Source organism: Podarcis filfolensis (assembly GCF_964270895.1).
Source record: "Podarcis filfolensis genome assembly, chromosome: 3".
In the NCBI taxonomy this organism is placed as follows: domain Eukaryota; kingdom Metazoa; phylum Chordata; class Lepidosauria; order Squamata; family Lacertidae; genus Podarcis; species Podarcis filfolensis.
In genome coordinates this window covers 73,071,573-73,089,855 of record NC_139606.1, presented here as the reverse complement: position 1 = coordinate 73,089,855, position 18,283 = coordinate 73,071,573, and the positions used below count along the sequence as shown (strand labels likewise).

Sequence of the window (18,283 nt, the reverse complement as noted above, 5' to 3'; positions counted from 1 at the left end):
CAATACTTGTGTTTAAAATATAATGAAGAGGGTGGTGCCTGCAAAGCGAGAGGAAGCAGCTGCCTCCTGCATTTTACCTCATTTTTTTCAACTAGGCAAAATAGGCTCTCAATCCTTTAACCCAGGCATAGGCAAACTCAGCCCGCCAGATGTTTTGAGACTACAACTCCCATCATCCCTAACAGGACCAGGGGTCAGGGATGATGGGAGTTGTAGTCTCAAAACATTTGGAGGGCCGAGTTTGCCTGTGCCTGCTTCAACCCTTCTCCCCTTGAGCAATAGCTGGCAGTGGGCAGGTAGCAGGACAATGAGAAGAGGATTCTTCTCCACGCTTGTTCAGTTCGGATTTCCCCTCGTTCTAGCAAAAGCTTAAGCCCAGCCAGGAAGTTGATAAAGGAATGAGTAGAATGTGAGGCACAGGGGGCTAGTTTCACACCTCCCGTTACTAAAGCCTAGATCAGGAAGCTTGGGTAGGCATGAGACAGTGTAGCACTGAGTTCTGCATAAAACAAGATCGTAATTAGGCAAGCACTAATCTGTATCACAGAACTAACCAGGAATGAAACAGCCTGTCAGAGATTAAGGTCATCTACACATTTTAGATTGCCAGAGGCTTCTTTTTTTATGCCTGCTGGGTTATTTAAATGTGCATGAAAACGACTTTATGTGGATCTTGGAGTTTGTTTCTGCCTGAAGATCCTCCAGCACTTTGAGATCTCCCAGATTATATCTTCTATTGAGACTAGATAACTAGGAGAAGAACTTTCTTGGCAACTCCCAATGCTTGATATAACTGCCCTGAAGCCCCTATAGCTTCCCCCTTACTTTCTGTCCAAAGATGTGCACACACTTATTTTCCGAAAGGAAAATTTTCAGTGGTGGACTTAACTTGGACAGGTGGATGCGAACAACTCACCTGTCAATCACATGAGATGTGGCTTGCCCCGCTCACCTGCCCAAATCCCTCCTGCTTTCAAACCCTGCCCCAGGCTGATTCTTAGAAACTCGTTTAGAGTTATCTTTAAGGTATATGTGTGGGTAGAGATTGCCTCAAACACTGTTGGCTTCAAGTCATTCCCCACTCTTCCATCTGAGCACGGACCTCCTTAAAATACTTCTTTGAACCAGGCATTGGATGGGGGAAAAGAAAGAGACTGAGGCATATTGTACTGGCTTCTTTAATATTTTCTCCACTTGCTTGTCCCTTGCTTGCTTGAAGGACAAAGTACCTCAGCTGATATCACCAGGAAAAATGGCCTCGAAGGTCAAATTTGGTCTGCGGGTTGGAGGCTCCCTGGTCTCCACCCCTGGTTTATAGCCAAACTGCAATTAAATATGCTGTATATAAGAATTTCCCACCTCTAAATTCAGATGTGGGAAACCTTTAGCCCATGAGCCTTATTAGGTCCAGCAGAATTTGGTCTGTGAGGCCAATTTCTTCAACTATGGCCACCTACACCACACCTGATGTCATTATATGATGTCAGGTGATGGGGCAGGTGGAGATGTGGCTGCCAATGCACATCAGAAGCCTTAAAGTGCCCTCTTCATTATGCATTGGCAAGCCTCCCTTGTCAATTAGCTGACTGGCACTGTGAGCCCGCTAGCTGAGATTGGCTGCACTATAGAGTTCACCATGAGAAACTCTGCAGTTCAGCCAATCCCAGTAGAAAGTAGAGCTTGAAGTCTGTGCCTATCAGTGGTAACTTTAAGCCCACTTTGCTGGGCCTGGATTTTCCTTTGTGGTGTAGCTTGTCATGCTACAAATGGGAAAAAATGACATAGTGACACCAGGGGATTGAGAGGTGGGCAGAACTCACTCATCCAATATGGCCCGCAGACAGTTAAGGAACCCAGGATCTGGCCATTTGCTTTACCCAGTTCCCCACCCCTGCTCTAATATGTAAACCAATAATTTGGTATTTTACAAGTTCTTAAGTGGAAAAAAGGGACGTGGGTGGCGCTGTTGGTTAAACCACAGAGCCTAGGACTTGCCGATCAGAAGGTCGGCGGTTCAAATCCCCGGGACGGGGTGAGCTCCCGTTGCTCAGTCCCTGCTCCTGCCAACCTAGCAGTTCGAAAGCACCTCAAAGTGCAAGTAGATAAATAGGTACCACTCCGGCGGGAAGGTAAACGGCGTTTCCGTGTGCTGCTCTGGTTCGCCAGAAGCGGCTTTGTCATGCTGGCCACATGACCCGGAAGCTGTACGCCGGCTCCCTTGGCTAATAAAGCGAGATGAGCGTCGCAACCCCAGAGTCGTTCATGGCTGGACCTAATGGTCAGGGGTCCCTTTACCTTTACCTTTAAGTGGCAAAAACAGCTCACTGCCAATCTAGTTTACTGAACAGACATTCATCTATACTATGCTATAGATTCTATAGCGTTATCAAAAGCTAAAGTTCAATTACACACTTTGTGTCTCTGATTATATTTTAGGTAAATGTCTAACAAAATAATTAGATATTGACATTTGTGATTTGAACAAATACTCTTGATACAGACATTATGCAGTGCAAAGTTAAATACAATACAAAGTTTATTAAAAATAGGTTGCAAGTGAAATACGGTAGAAATGGGAAACTACAGCAGTTTTGATGTTTCTTTTTTTTCATAATAATGCACAGACAGTTATGAAAAGCACTTTTACTCATATTCACATGTGGCCTGAATGCCCAGTAGCAGTCAAATCCACTCCACGGTAAGTGATATTTCTTTGCTTAGGTTCTAGCAGCAACAGTATTCCAGCCACAGAATATCTAGTGTTCTCAAGATAAATTGGGGGAGGCTTGCTTTTCCTGATTAACAGATATAGCAAGCATGCAAATCCTTCATTAACACTTTCAACCAATTTCATCTCCTACTTCATATTTAACAGGTGAACGGTAAAAGCACACTTTCAAATAAGAAACCTGAAATATGTAAAAAAAATATTTACACTCCAATTTTAATATCATTAACTTGCATTTATTTATCATACAACTCTTATTAAAAGTGATTTCTAAGGCAGTGAAAGTCTACCCTCTGCATTTGGAAGTGTGCATAATTCCCTAAATATATATTTATAAGATAACATATTATACAGAAAAATCATCTAAAACCCAATTAAGGGCTTTATCAAATAGAAAATTTGCTTAGAATCACAATATAATATATTGTTTTAAACATCACACAATGAGAAACAAACTCTAATGAGGTCCTTATTCTCAACATCAGCCATACAGGAACAGTGGGAGGAAAAAAGATTTCAACTGCTTAAAAATTAAATAATGCTGCAATATAGTGTGAAAGATAGCTTGAACTGCCAATATTTTCTACAATATATAGAAAGAAGATGCTAGTAAACCAAAGGCTGCTTGACTAGCACTTCTCAACATGAAGGACCAAGTGATGCGCTGCCAGGCCACTGCAGTAAAACTATTTTTGGCAGACAATACTTTCATGTTTCTCATCACAGTAATAGTAACCATGTCCCTCTGCAAGTAGTACTTAATATGCTATCTATTAGCACTGGAAATCTTCTAGTCCTTTTAACATCTAACTTTGGTTTTGTCTTAGCTACAACGGGAGCTACCAGAAGAAACTTATTCCCTATTGCTTAAATCTGGAATTTTTACATAGTTTTAAAACACTGTATTCTCAATCTACACGTGTACACACACACACACACACACACACACACACACACACACACACACCATTCCTATGCGTCCATCTATATTTTACCAATCTCTTCCTTCAGCTCTTACCAAGGATTTCACAACTCAAGTTTTAAAAGTGGTTTACAGCTCAAGTGTAGTGATGAAGGAAGAAGAGCTGGAAAATCCAGGGTGCACGTTTTATCACATCACTGGACTGCCACCAATATAAATCAAGTCAAGTATTTCATGTCCCCATAACTGTATGAATATAGATATCACTCTGTGTCTAAGGATTAAATGTGCTAACACAGCCCTTTTAGTTTCAGAGTATTCAATTCTGTTTTTACTGCAAGAGAATATCCAAGGAAACCCAGACTTGAACCACAAGTTTTCAGTGATATGCTAGTAAACTGTTTGTTTACCACCTCATACTTTGAATCAAACAATCTAGAGTGCAACAAGCCAGTGCAGAGTTTAGTTTAGGCAGTTCAAGCTATAGCCACTTTTTTCTGTTTAGCAGCTAACAAAGTATTTTTTGTAAGAGAAGGAAGCAACAATTCTTCAGTAAGTGTGACCCAGGACCTTTGCAGAAGTAGTTAAACCCTCAAAGAAAGGAAAGGGTGTGGAGAAAGGACATAATGACACTTGATTCATATAATTAAAATACATTTTACAGTGCTTTCATCATATAAACACAAGCTCTTGGGGAAAAAATGTTTTTCTTGCTATTGCAACATATCTAAATCTCAACCATCCAGATGTTGAGATTCCATCTCAATTGTCAGAGGACACTTCTTCCTTCTTGAACAGCCCCTTCCCTAGTCCCACAGATATTCTTCGGATTATGTTTCATAAGGTGCCTTTAATCCTATTTTGTGTTTAATTCATTTTCCAATTCCATTAATTTCCTAGATGCCTTAACTTTGTTGGACACATCCTGACCCTGGGAAAAGAGTCTCTGACGTTCCCGAAAAGTCAAGTTTTCTGGTGCACCAGGTAAATCTGCATCTTGACTGCAAAGAAAGAAATATCTCAACGTTACATAAGTATTACATTGCCAGAAATCTAGATGCTTTGCATATTTTTTTGCTAGGGTCTGCAATCACTTGCATATGTATTTGTAAATCCCATAGAAATAAAAGAAGCCTATTTCCAAGTAAACCAGATTAGGATTGGGTTGTTAAGTCTTTATTTTTGCATGGACAATTTTGTCCACGTTGTATCAGATTATGTACAAATGTCAGTCCTGTTGTAAAGACTGCTACAATGTTTTATACAAAATTAGTTCATACTTTATTGTTGTTATTATTGTTATTAAAAATTCTATACCACACTTCATCCAAAGATCACAGGGTGGCTTATAATATAAAACACAATAATACATACTATAGCAACAAAAACAAACAAACCAATGACCCTCTCCAGGGTTTAAAAGTCCATAGATATCCCTGTTCAGATAGGGACAGAGTTGGGCCAACAGCGGAAGCTGGTGGAAGGAACTCAGCACCACTGAGGCCACCGGAGCCTCAAGTGGAAGCTATGGAACAGATGGAACTCCCAAGCTATGAAACTCACTACTTCAAAGGGAGTATAACCCCTTTAAGAGCAGGCAATCTCCCATCCATCTGCCCAAGGAACAGTGCCTCAGTATTATGCGGATTGAGCTTCAGTTTGTTGGCTCTCATCCAGTCCATTACCAAGGCAAGACAACGGTCCAACACATCCACTGCCACATCTGCAGATGTAGTAAAATAGGGCTGTCTTTCATCAGCATATTGCTGACAATGTATGTACTCCAAAGCTCCAGATGTCCCCAGTCAGTTGCTTCATATAGATGTTAAACAGCATGAGGGTTAAAATGGAACCCTGAGTAACCCCACATTGAAGGCTCCACAGGACTGAAGCGCAGTACGCAAGTATTGCTCTCTGGAAGAGACCATCCAAGTAGGACCAGAGCCACCACAAAGCGGTGCCACCACCCCTAACTGGGATAGCTGCTGCAGAAAGATAACATGATCAATCGTATCAAAAGCTGCTGAAAGGTCACTCTCCCAACTGATATCATCATACAGGGCAAAAAAACAGGGCCTAAACCCCAAATGAAATGGATCTAGAAAATAAGTTTCCTCCAAAAGTGCCTGGATCTGGTCTGTCACTATCCCACTCAAGAACCTTGGCCCAAGAAGGTGAGACTGGCCACTGGCTTGTAATTACTTAAGATTTTCTGAATTCAGGGAAGGTTTCTTGAGGAATGATTTTACCACGGCCTCCTTTTTCCTTTTGTAGTGAGGCTGTGGACACAGGCCGTCTTATCTTTTGACAAATGTATGGTTGTTTACACCTGCCTGTCTTGAGAGACAATGGAGTGCGCCCCTGGGGGTGAAGTCAAACCACTACATTAAAAAGGTAAAGGTATCCCTGCCCGTACGGGCCAGTCTTGCCAGACTCTAGGGTTGTGCACTCATCTCACTCTAGAGGCCGGGAGCCAGCGCTGTCCGCAGACACTTCCGGGTCACGTGGCCAGCGTGACAAGCTGCATCTGGCGAGCGAGCGCAGCACACGGAACGCCGTTTACCTTCCCGCTGGTAAGCGGTCCCTATTTATCTACTTGCACCCGGGGGTGCTTTGGAACTGCTAGGTTGGCAGGTGCTGGGACCGAACGACGGGAGCGCACCCCACCGCAGGGATTCGAACCGCCGACCATGCGATCGGCAAGTCCTAGGCGCTGAGGACTACTACATTAGCAGCACTCAAATTACCTCTTTGGGGGAGCAAACCTGGGCAGTGTGTATGGAGTTCCTGGCCTGCCCAGATGACAAGAACCCCCCTTTCAGCCTCACTGATGTGGTCCAAAGGAAAGCAGAGCAACACCAGCTTAGCTGCAGGGGTTTCTATGTTTTACGGCAATGCAACTTTATATTTAGCTCTTACACATAAATGTATAGCATTTAGAAAATGTCAGGCATTCTCTAAGTTTCAAATAATAATAATTTCCTTTAACAGGAGGGACTACCAAGTTTATGTTCAAACGCTTTTGAGACTTCAAGTATCTAATATTCAAACCAAGATTACATAAACTGCTTACATACATTCACCATTATTATTTAAGGCATTTTTCATTTCACCTTTTTGCTTTTTTCTCTCTCAGGTCCCGGAAGGGTTCATGTGGGCCTGCAATTGCTCCAGTAGATCCAGTGTAGTTTGAGCCTTATGCAAGAAAAAGTACAAGGCCAAATGAAATCTCTGTTCAGTGCCACAAGGCAATATTACTCCCCACCACCACAAACATACACAAAGCTGCAGTGCTTTTTCGATAGAGTAAGATGGCTCAATCTGTGCTTTCTATCCTTTAAGATGATTCAAAGCATACATTTCTGTCTTGATTACTAAAATGAAAGACATATCCTATTAAAACAAATAATTGTCAAATGCTTTTGCCTTAAGACTTTACTTTTTAAATACGATTGTGATAAAATCAAATCAAATGCACATTTGAATGATCATCACAAAGCAACAAAATCAACTAAGAATTCCAAATTGAAATGTGGAAATTCAGTATACAGTTAGACTGCTTAAACCCCAATTAAGCTTACAAATTTAAGCAGCCTGTGGTGCAAGATTATTATCTCTCCAGTTTCAAGGGAGGGCAAAGAACTAGAATTATTGCTTTTTTGTGCTTAAATATTACCCACTGACCAGCTTTATGACATGTAAGAATATATGGATTGTAAAGGTGTGGACACTTTTCTGGTATTCTAAGGCTGCAAAATTATTTAGTAATTTTATAGAATATATTCAGAGATGGGGAATTTGTCCTATCTTTCTCTAAGTTTCTATATGTTTTACAGCACTGCACCTTTATATTTAGTTCTCACACATAAAATTCCCACAAAGTAGACTGATCTTCTCCAAAGGCCACAAGACAAAACACATAATTTATATGTGAAATATCAACACCATGCCCACAGTTTAAGGTCTCCCTCACTTTTGCTTTTTGTTCTGTTAAGAAAAACACTAGTCGCCACAAATCCTTGTCCGTTTTCCACTGATATTTTTTTAAGTCTCTTGATAATCTGTGTTGTGTCTTATGAGCCTTAATCTACACAAAAACAAATGCATGCTCCTTCCAATAGTATTTTTAATTCAACTCTATAGATTCTCCAATAAACTAAGAATGCAGTCTGAATAAAAATGCAGAGAATCTACCATGCATGTTAACTAAATATTTATAACAAACAATTATTCTGTCCTCTGCCAAATTTTAAAGCCAAAAAACATTTTTTTCAATGTTGAAAGATCTGCACAGCAGAAAAATGCACCTAACCTACATTTGTATATTTAGTCAAGGCTGATCAAGCTTTATTCCCAAATTTGTGACCACCAATGTTTGAAGTGATTCCAAATGATCCAGTGGAAGGAGCTTAAGAACTGGAGTTTTGCAGAAGCACAATTTGCCATATGTTAGTAGGGTTCATTAAAGGACAGAAATGTGTTAGTGAGATGGTGAGATGACAAGCTGTATAGTGAATTCTGCATTTGTGCAAAGAGCTTTGTATTTTATGCAGGCAGTATTGACTAAACATTTAAGAGAAATGTGTGACCTGTTTTATAGGATTTTAAGAATGTGCTGAAATGAAGGTGAAGAATCATATTACATAGCATTCCTCAATATTACCAAAATGTACCCACATTTATTTGTATCTTAAAATGTGATGCTAGTAGTTTATTGGAGGATGTAGCTGCCTCTCACAAATATGAAAAGGGTTGGGTAAGGATTAAGATTGGCAGTATTTTTTTGAACAACTCAGTTTAATTATGTTGTGCTACCCTGACTCCCTGTCAACCATTAGAAAAAGATGGCCGTTAACTGACCATTAGAAAAAGATGGCCACCAACTGACCACTTTCAGGCTGAAATTAAGTATTTATATGTACACTATAATATTCAAACAAATTTTATTCTGGAACTTGGCAACTGATCATTTGCATGAATTAAATTACTCAAGCAGATGTGTTCAGTTTCTGTTAAATTAGTATCAGTAGAGGAAGTACAAAAAACTACTTTAATAATTCATTTTTATTAAATGGCATCAGGGCTGGAATACTGTATCCCTCATTTTAGCAAATATTATAGCTACCTATTTGTTAATTAAGTTTGCACTCAACTCTTACAGTGTATGTAGTAGGTGAGCACTGTGTAACATAAATAGAGACAGGTGTGGCGGCTACATAGCAACACAATCTAGTAACCAGTTCACATAAATTGGAGGTTCAAAAATAGGTTTCCTATTGGTACTCAAAGAAGTACATAACATCAGTGGGTGGGTGTCTATTTTGGGTTACTGCTATTATAACATTAAGAGCAACTGAAGAAGCCTTGCTGACCTCCCGCTTCTCACTACACATGGTGGTTTAAAGGGCAAAACATTCAAAGAGCCCTGCTTACCAGAATTAAATTGGGAGAATACTTAGAAAAGTAACTGTTTTAATAAATTGGTTTTCATCTTCCAAATTATCAAAAGCTAAACCAACCACAACCTTCTGTCAGTGTGGCACCCCAATTCTTTTACACTAGAATTGTCGTGCTCTGCAGATAATGGAACTATTTTCTGCCAAGGTTATTAGGTTTATTCATTTATGTGAATGAGAATAAAGTCAGGAAAAGTAACTTATGTAAGAAAGTTAGGGAGGAAGCACTAGAAATGGAAAAATAGGCTTCTGCTTCAACTCTAGGCAGCCAGTGCTAGAAGCATCAATATATGCTTATTGATATTGTTTATAAGTTAATTTACCTCTCTCCCCTGAATCTTCAAATATACACCCCTAACATTTCAAATACTGTTGTTGGGTAGTATACTCTTAAAGCCATTTGCACATGAGATACATGCCAAATAAGCAGAAGGAAAACATCTTCCCATTATTAACAAACCAGACACACATGTCCTATTATCATGAGAAACATGTGGCTCAGAAATGTGAAAGCACCATGGACCCAGTGAAAATAAGAAACAGTAGCTGAAAAGAGATACAGAACAAAAGCCAAAACCAACAGTACTTTTAGCTGGTTGGATGGGGATTTTTTTCAATAAAAAAAATCACTTTGCTTTCATTATATGAAAGTAGGAATTACAGAGAGTTTGGTAAGAAAATGGAAAGACCACACACATTTAAAAATAGGATTTACAGTAGCACATCAGCACTGAAGTCGGACCACCATGCTTAGGACAGTGATCAAGTGAGATATAATCATGAAGTGATTTTGTTCAGAACACCATAGCGGGAAATGTGGAGAGAGTTTCATACAGAAAAGATTCTTAATTAAAATTTTGCGTCTACCTTTTGAGCTGCTGGGATTGATGAAACTCGGTTTGTTTGGTAGGGGAGGGGGCTGGCTCGTTTTGAAAGCAGTACTGTTGGCATTGACCGAGGATGGCTGGAATGAGTTGGAAAGAAATATGCCATCTGAGGCTGGGCGTGGCTGGCGTGAGGGCTGCTGTGGCTTAAGGCTGGCAGGAGGAAGGTCACCATAAGACTTTCTTGTACTGGAGTACTTATCCTGACCTGCTGCTAGACAGGAGTCCTCCTCCTCCTCATCATTGTATGAAACAAACTTGGCAGTATAAAGCGTATCTGGGGAGAGGACCTGTGTTTTGAGGTAAGAGGTGTTTCGCTGAGGTGGGGGAGGAGGAGCATTAGATGAAGGGGGCAAGGGTGGGAATTCATATTCCCGTGGAAGCGGAGGTCTGTACAGACCAGGCTCATCGGGCTCCAGCAATCTCCGTTCTGCCTCATCATGCTGACGGCGCCTTTCAGCTTCCAAGCGATTGTAATATTCTTCTTCTTGTCGCCTCTGTGGGCCCAAAGGAAACAAATGGTCAAACAAACGTCGGAGAAGGCCATTTTTATACCAACAAAATAAAACTCAGTTTCTTATACCCAGTAAATTTGCAATGCTTACTATTATAAATTATTTACAAGCTTCGTCAAATGCTGAGTAATCTTTGCACTTAAGACATGGTACATATTTTCACGGAGAAAATTAAACTTAAACATTACCAAACATTGCATAGAGTTTAAAGGAACGGTGCACACATAAGGCTAAATACAACTGATGTAGAATTCTACCTTGCTTTTAATGAGAAGAAAACCAGTAGCTCACTAAAGTTTACCCATCCTTTTCAAGTTATCACTTTAAAATTGTATTGGCATTCATTGTATTGACAGTATACTGCTCTAGAAATTAGGTATCGCTCTACCCTGCCAATTCTATAGAGCTTCTTGAACTGTATTCTAAGGTGTCTGAAGCACTGTATATACAGTACAACTTCTTTGAATTTAAATTATTGAACAGATATTACTCCCTTATTTAAGCTGATACTGAAGGGAAACAGTATTTCCTGTCTCTATTGACAAATAACATACTGAACATATATTCAATACAGAGTGAAAGTTAATGCCAAACTTTAACTTGCACATACATACCAGACCAATGAAAACAAACATTACGATTCAGTTTACCATTCAACTGATAGTGAGAAGTTTTATACTTAATGAGCTTTGTTACCTGCATTCTCTTAAGAGACAATCCACACAATGGACTGAGGACCTGGCAAGAGCCCATACCCCTTCATTCCTTTCTAATACAAAAATCCCCCATCTCTCTCAATCATTCTTTGGAACAGTAAAGGGAGCCATTGAAGCAGTACTATTCAACCATGGTTCAATTTTACATTTGTCCATTCATTGCTAATCATGGTTAACTACAGGCCGATTCAGTGAACGTTTTTTGAGATGGGAAAGAGTTGTTCATATATAAATAGGAATTCAGCCTACTCCCTAAATCATGGTTGTTACATCTGCACTGCTCCTTATGAGATTGTTGCTAACAGCTCAAAACTTTTAATCAGTGAAACTACATGGTTAAGGATCCTGTTAGCTATGGTGAGAATGGACCAACAAGATTCTGAATCATATTGGCAGTGGGTGGTTATGGAGAACTTGCACACAAGAGGGAGGTGAACGGTGAAGAAAAGAGCACCTATGTGCCCTTCGCATGGAATTCTACAACTTCATACCTTGCCTGATGGCTCTTCCCTCCTTTGAAAAGCTTAAAAATATTTTTTCTCTTAATTTTTAAATCATCTTTAACCTTTTTGCCACTTTCATTCTTTTGTTCTAACCACCTGGACTGAATTTCATCTTGAATCTCTCTCATTGTGCTAAATATTCAACAACCTCGTAGTATATTTATTTTTGCATTTGTCCTATATATCTTGCCATTTATTAAGCCTGCCAATGGGGTCTGCTTCCTGGTTTTAGCTAGCATACGGCATCCAATACTTGTTAAGCACTATAAAAGTAGCAAGCAATGCAGTAACTCTCAAGGTTTGTGCACATAGAGCTAACCTGTTCTACAGTAGCATAAAATAGGGTGTCTATCCACCATTCATTAAAAATTGAATTCTTAGCAGTCAAGCATACAAATATTTTTTGCTTCACTCAAGGGGGTCATAACCTTTTGTTCAGCCTCTCGCTTTGTCCGCTCCTCCTCTTGGCGCCGGCGTTCTTCTTCTTGCCTGGCCCTGTCTTCTGCTTCCCTTTTACGCATTTCTTCCAACTGCTGCTGCCGTCTACGCTCTTCATCCTGTAGCTAACAAAGATCTGTCTTCAATTTTTTTTCCCCAAATAAGGGCAAATGAATCCTCAGGACAGAAATTCTGAAGAGAAACTCTTGGTTTGTTCATTTTTTAAAAACCCATAGTCCAACACAGGTGTTATTTTGTCACTGCTAAAGCAGAAAATTTTGGTCATGCGATGAGGATCAGTATTTCCTCTTAAAACTCTGGAAAATTACTACCGTTTTTTACTGAGAGAAAAGAAATGTGCAGAGGAATTTCTTTTCTTCTCCCTGTCCCTAGAGAACATGCATGTTTCTTCTCCACAGTTTAACTTCAGTCATTTGTGAAGGCTGTTAATGTGATGCCCTTCAAGTGTCATTATACTACAACTGCCATCAACCCCAGGCAGCATGGCCACAATTAGGCATGATGGGAGTTGAAGTTCAACAGCATCTGGAGAGCAGCACTTTGGCTAAATCTGTGGGGAGGGAATGCAAGCGACTTACACTTGTTTTCTATACCACTACATTGCTGTGATGGCTGGAGGCTTGCAGCATCTCCCCACCCAAACAAACATCTAATGTGGGGCAAGTTTCTGCTCCCCACGAAAGAAGATACCAAAGGTCCATGTTGGAGAGCACAATGATACAAACACAAGAAGAACCAGGCACTTGCTGTTTTTTACTCGTTTGTAATGGTGAAATTCTCAGAGCTAATCTCAGCTTGAAATCAACATCTCTTTATGAAACTGCTGGTCCACTTGAAAGCAGAACGTAAGGACAGGGGGAAATTAGGAGTTTTAAATCAATGTGGATTTGGAAGGTTCAAAAGGCACACAAATGCTGTAGTGATCATCACCATCATGTCAATATCTATACCACCCTTCATCAAAAGATCTCAGGGCAATGTACAATATTAGAAACACATTACAAAACACCAATGATAAAAAAACATAATATAGTAAAAAGCATACTGACAGACACCTAATAGTAAAATAAACATAATAGTAACAGTCCTCTCCCCCACACTTTTACAGGCCACAGATTATTTAATAGCCATAGGCCTGGGTAAAGAGGAATTTGCCATGTAATGATGGCACTAGATGAGCCTCTCTGGAGAGAGCATTCCATAATTGAGGAGCCACCACAGAAAAGGCCCATTCTCTCTATATATTTATTATATATAATAATTCAAAAAAAAATTCCTCTCAACTTTTTCACCCCCTCATTTCACCTCATTTTACACCAGGGATCGCTGGGGTCTTCCAGCGATCAAAGGATGTCACATAGAGGAGGGAGAAAGGTTGTTTTCTGCTGCTCCAGAGAAGCGGACACGGAGCAATGGATCCAAACTACAAGAAAGAAGATTCCACCTAAACATTAGGAAGAACTTCCTGACAGTAAGAGTTGTTCGACAGTGGAATTTGCTGCCAAGGAGTGTGGTGGAGTCTCCTTCTTTGGAGGTCTTTAAGCAGAGGCTTGACAACCATATGTCAGGAGTGCTCTGATGGTGTTTCCTGCTTGGCAGGGGGTTGGACTCGATGGCCCTTGTGGTCTCTTCCAACTCTATGATTCTATGATTCTATGATTATGGATGTTGCTGGATTACACCTCCATCAGCCTCAGCCAGCGTGGCTAATGGGTACAAATGATGGGAGCTGCAATTCGACAACATCTGGAGCACAGATTAGCCACCCCTTTCCTAAAGTGCTGATGAGCTAACTGAATGAGCAGTGAAATGCTTTATAGTGTAAATGCATAGATGTACAATATTTTGGTAAATCTATCTCTTTCCTCTCACTTGCCTCCCCCCTCTCCAGTTGGAGAGGGTCTGTGGGTCAGCAGGCATACAGTGTTGGAGGGAAGGTTTGTTTCTAGCTCTATTCAGCTTTTGAAAATGGCACTAATCCTACTAAAAAAACCCAGCTATGTACTTTACAGTGTAAATTAGAAAAAGAACTTGTTAAAAAACCAAGAATTACATGTGTTTGTCCACCAGGTATGCAAGTCAAAAGGCACAGGTCCCTTTGCCCATTTAGTTTTAAAAAATGGCACTAGAATTGATCTAGCCTTGACAGCCTGCTCAAGTGAATAGCTATTTAGAGTAATATATTTGGTTCTTCTTGACATTGCATAAGGATTTCCACAGTGAAGGAACCATTTGCAGTCATTTAACGTGAAAAAAATCATGTGAATAAAGTGCATGGTAAGTGCAAAAGTATTCACTCATGTTCAAGGAGGGCCTATTTCTGCACAGCAGATCATCTTACATTACTGGGAAGATTTTACAGAAGTAAAATGATTTCAGAAAGTGTCCTTGAAGAGATATGTGGATATTATCTAGTTAAGAACCTGTCAGAAAATGTCATGAAAGAATAAAGGAGAACTACTGGACTATGTCCCACACTGCTGAAGAGACTCAAATTGTAAATGCCAAAATGTCATAGTGGTGTTACTCAAAAGAGAAGCTTCAAAAGAAATTAAATGGGATAGGGAGACAAAAGTTTTTAACTATAATTCTATTTTATATCCTTCATCTCTTCCCTTTAAATATGTGGAGTGACATAGGTTAGATTGTGTTCAAAAATCCAGAAACAGAAAATTTTCTATAGCTTGAGAGTTATTTTAACATCTATACACTGGTTTTGTTTGAGGAAAAATAAAAATAAAAAATGCTGGTGAAAGGAAACTACAATGTGCCAACCCGATCACAAGCTGTATCACAGGGCAAACAGAAGTAAGAAATTATTAGGTGATCAGGGTACAGAGAACCTCATTTCTGCCTCATAAAACAGCTATATATCATGGCAAGCCTGCTGAGATGCATAGTTCTGTCTATATTATAATGCTGTTAGCTTCTGACACAATATTGCTACTTACTAGCAGCATATCCCTTACTGATCAACTAAAGGGTTATTTTTATATAGATATTTAGAATAATTATAAATGAGTTCCAAACTTTTTACTTCAAGGTAGCATTCCAAAAAGCAAAGCGCTAAAGCAAATAGTTTCTAGGAAATTAATGTGAATGCCAAACTATCCATTATGGGAGCAAGAAACGATAAATGGTTTAGAAGTTGAATATTGAAATGGTTAGAATAAATTTAATTAAATCTATGGTTTGCGGGACAAGGGAGTAACAACAATAAAAAAGAAGGGAGCCATTCAGTCCCAGCTACATATAATGTTTATCAAAGCTAAGGGTTATTTTTGGAAAATGTTAGATATATTATTCCTATAAATGGTCGGACACAGCTGCAAACAATTCAAAGATGCAAACAGAACACAACTTTTAAAGAATAAAGGCAGGAGTGGGGAAAAGCTAGGAACATACCTCAAGCAACGGCTGTGTGCTTGCTTACAGCCCTTTAACACATTACACCCTGCCATAAAGCACTCAGAAAGCAATATCCAATGCATATTGGATCATTATTAATTAAAAAGAAGAAAAGGATAAAAAGCAGTAAGAAAAAGGCATTGAAGAGAAAGAAATAAGAACATACCAAATCTAGAACAGAGATTGCTGGCATAGCAGTCTGCTGCAGGTAATAAGAGAAGGAAAAAGAAAGATGCTCAGTGAAAATAAGGATAAATTTAGATGTGCACTATGCCAAAAGCACTTTGATTTGTTACTACAGCTGTATAAAAGGAAAAATGGAAATCACTGTTTGATAAGCTAATGTGGAATTGGTGAACATTTCTAAATAAATCAGTAAAAAATAGTTTTAAAAAGCAAGTTATTTCTGTAAACTGTGTCCTTTAAGATAGAAAACACAGTCCATCTATAAGTGGATAAAGAGCTATACAATTTTTATTGCAAAAAAAGCAGCCAATTAGTTACCTCATTTTAAAAATATTTGGTTATTAGAGATGGGGGATAATATTTCTAAAACGTACAAAATGTAAATTTATCAGTCCTAGTGGAAAGGAATGATTTAGCAGATGTTATGCAACAGAGATGACCACCTAACAAAGAATTATAATGCAGATTTTAAAAGAACAAGATTAATGTGTTAGATAACCCAAAATAAAGAATTTTGTTTTTAAATGATATAGTAATGTAGTTAATAAAGCTGTGTGACAAAACAAGAGGCAGCAACCACAAGATACCATATAATGAATCTGTCTTATCACACTTAGCTTTAAGAAACTGATTTAAGTTGCAGTGCAGAAAAGTAGAAAAATAAAAATAAAGCAACACTTTCATTGAGAAAATGCATAAAATGGTTGCCTTGGAAAGCAAATGCTTTTCACTGTGGCAAAAGCAGCATAATTTATAGACCAATTATTTACAAATCTTTAAAGAATTGCACCACTTTTAACTTTCATCACTGTCAAGTACAAAATCCTTGAGTTAGTTTATATGCTGCTGCATGAAAAAAGTTTCTGTACGTTTTGAATCAGTTTCTGTAGTTTTGTGTTTTCACCAATGAAAGAACCATATCATCACTCTTGTGGAATTAAAAATCCAAATCATGCTATGCATTTTGACAGATGAAACATGAACATAAAATATGTTGTGGCATTGGCTTCATGAATGTACAAAAATCAAGCAGAATTAAAACTAGGCTTACTTAAAAAAAATACAGGTGACAGTCCTTCACTTTTTGCCCTTATGGACAACTATATATGTATGCAATCATATACTAGACTTAAACAAAGCAGGGATCAACATCTATTTATTAGAAAGGATGTCTAATTTTTCTGTCATTCCCTTGCTATTTGGGGGGCTGGGAGTAGGGAGGGAACTGGAAATAGAGCTATCTTCAGCTCAAGCTTTCCAGTTAGTAGCTTATAATACACCACTTACTTGGACAAAGTCAAAACAGATTAGACCAAACTTCATTATATACAATGAAAGACAGGGACAATAAGAGAGTCCAGTCCTCCTTTATCCTGTGGTGATATCTAAGGTGGGGGTTTTGTTTAGGCTAACAGACATTTTAGAATACAAACAGCTTATTAAAAGGATTCTCTCATTTTACCCTTGCTCTTCTCTCAGCTTCCAGTCGCTGCATAATCAGCATAGTATCAATATCATCATCTTCTTCATCGTCCTCATCATCATCTTTTTGCTTTGACTCTTGGAGTCGTTTCTGGAACTGCCACTCCAGCATGAGCTTGCGCAGGCGGTCATTCTCTTCAGCTGTTCTATCTGGCTTATTCTGAAGATCCTGAATCTCTTTGCTCAGCATGTCTGCAATGTGCATCTGCTGCTGCTTCTCCAGCTTCTCCTTCGCATCTCGTTTCCAAGGGTCAGGAGATAAACTATCAGTAGAGGACAACTCTTCTTTGCTGATAGTGATGTACTGCAGATCTCTTCGCTCAATGGTTCGGGGTTGCTGCTGGGGCTGTAATTCTCTAATGACGGTTTCCTGGGGTCTCTGCAATGTTGAAGGCTTTTCTGGTTTCACCTGCTGAACTGAAACTGGAGGAAGTAGGGACTGCGCAGGAATTAGTGGCTGAGAACGCATTTGCCCCAGTTTTCTTTCCTGCTCCCGACGCTTCCTGTCTCGCTCTTCCTCTAAACGGGCTTTCTCTTTTTCATACCACCTTTGATGTTCTTCTCTCTTTTTGCGTTCTGCAGCAGCAACCTGAGATGATGACTGTGGCCCCAACTGGCTTGGAGGTGGCGGCGGGGGCGGAAGAGGCAAATCCATTTGCAGCCCATCAAAGTCAGTTGCATAGTGCACTGGTGGAGGAGGGGGAGGGGGAGGGAGGTCTGTTCTGGTGGACTGGGAAGTCACTAGTGATACTGGTTGAGAAACAATAGGAGTTTTCCAGCGACCAGGTCCAGTTTTGGTTAAAGAAGAACCAGGGGGAATAGATTTAGAGGAATGGTTTAGATGCTCTTGGCTTGATGTGCTAGAATCCACAGAAGAATTCATCCATGGATCACTGTCTGATTTGCGATCAATATATTCCACATCTTTTCGTATGGCAACTTCTAGTCGACTCCTTTCTGGCTGATAAACTTTATCATCTCGTAGTTCCTCCTGAGAACGTGTTACACGCTTGAAGAAGGAAAA

General features: G+C 39.5%; 1 protein-coding gene across 14 annotated transcripts in view; it reads right to left on the bottom strand.

Moving 5' to 3' along the window:
- Window positions 1-2,503: 2,503 nt before the first annotated feature.
- Window positions 2,504-18,283, bottom strand: part of AFDN (afadin, adherens junction formation factor) — a 91,570-nt gene continuing 75,790 nt past the window's right edge. For 4 of the 14 annotated variants that reach the window (XM_083605966.1, XM_083605970.1, XM_083605969.1 and 1 more), the window contains 5 exons: window positions 17,240-18,268; window positions 12,153-12,287; window positions 9,974-10,487; window positions 6,764-6,845; window positions 2,504-4,651 (listed from right to left, as the gene is read on the bottom strand). In XM_083605966.1, the coding sequence (XP_083462092.1) occupies window positions 4,507-4,651; window positions 6,764-6,845; window positions 9,974-10,487; window positions 12,153-12,287; window positions 17,240-18,268 (1,905 nt within the window). In that variant the 3' untranslated portion in view covers window positions 2,504-4,506. Of the gene's footprint in view, window positions 4,652-6,763; window positions 6,846-9,973; window positions 10,488-12,152; window positions 12,288-15,757; window positions 15,794-17,239; window positions 18,269-18,283 lie in introns of all 14 variants that reach the window. The other 10 variants (XM_083605961.1, XM_083605963.1, XM_083605964.1 and 7 more) reach the window with 7 other exon arrangements.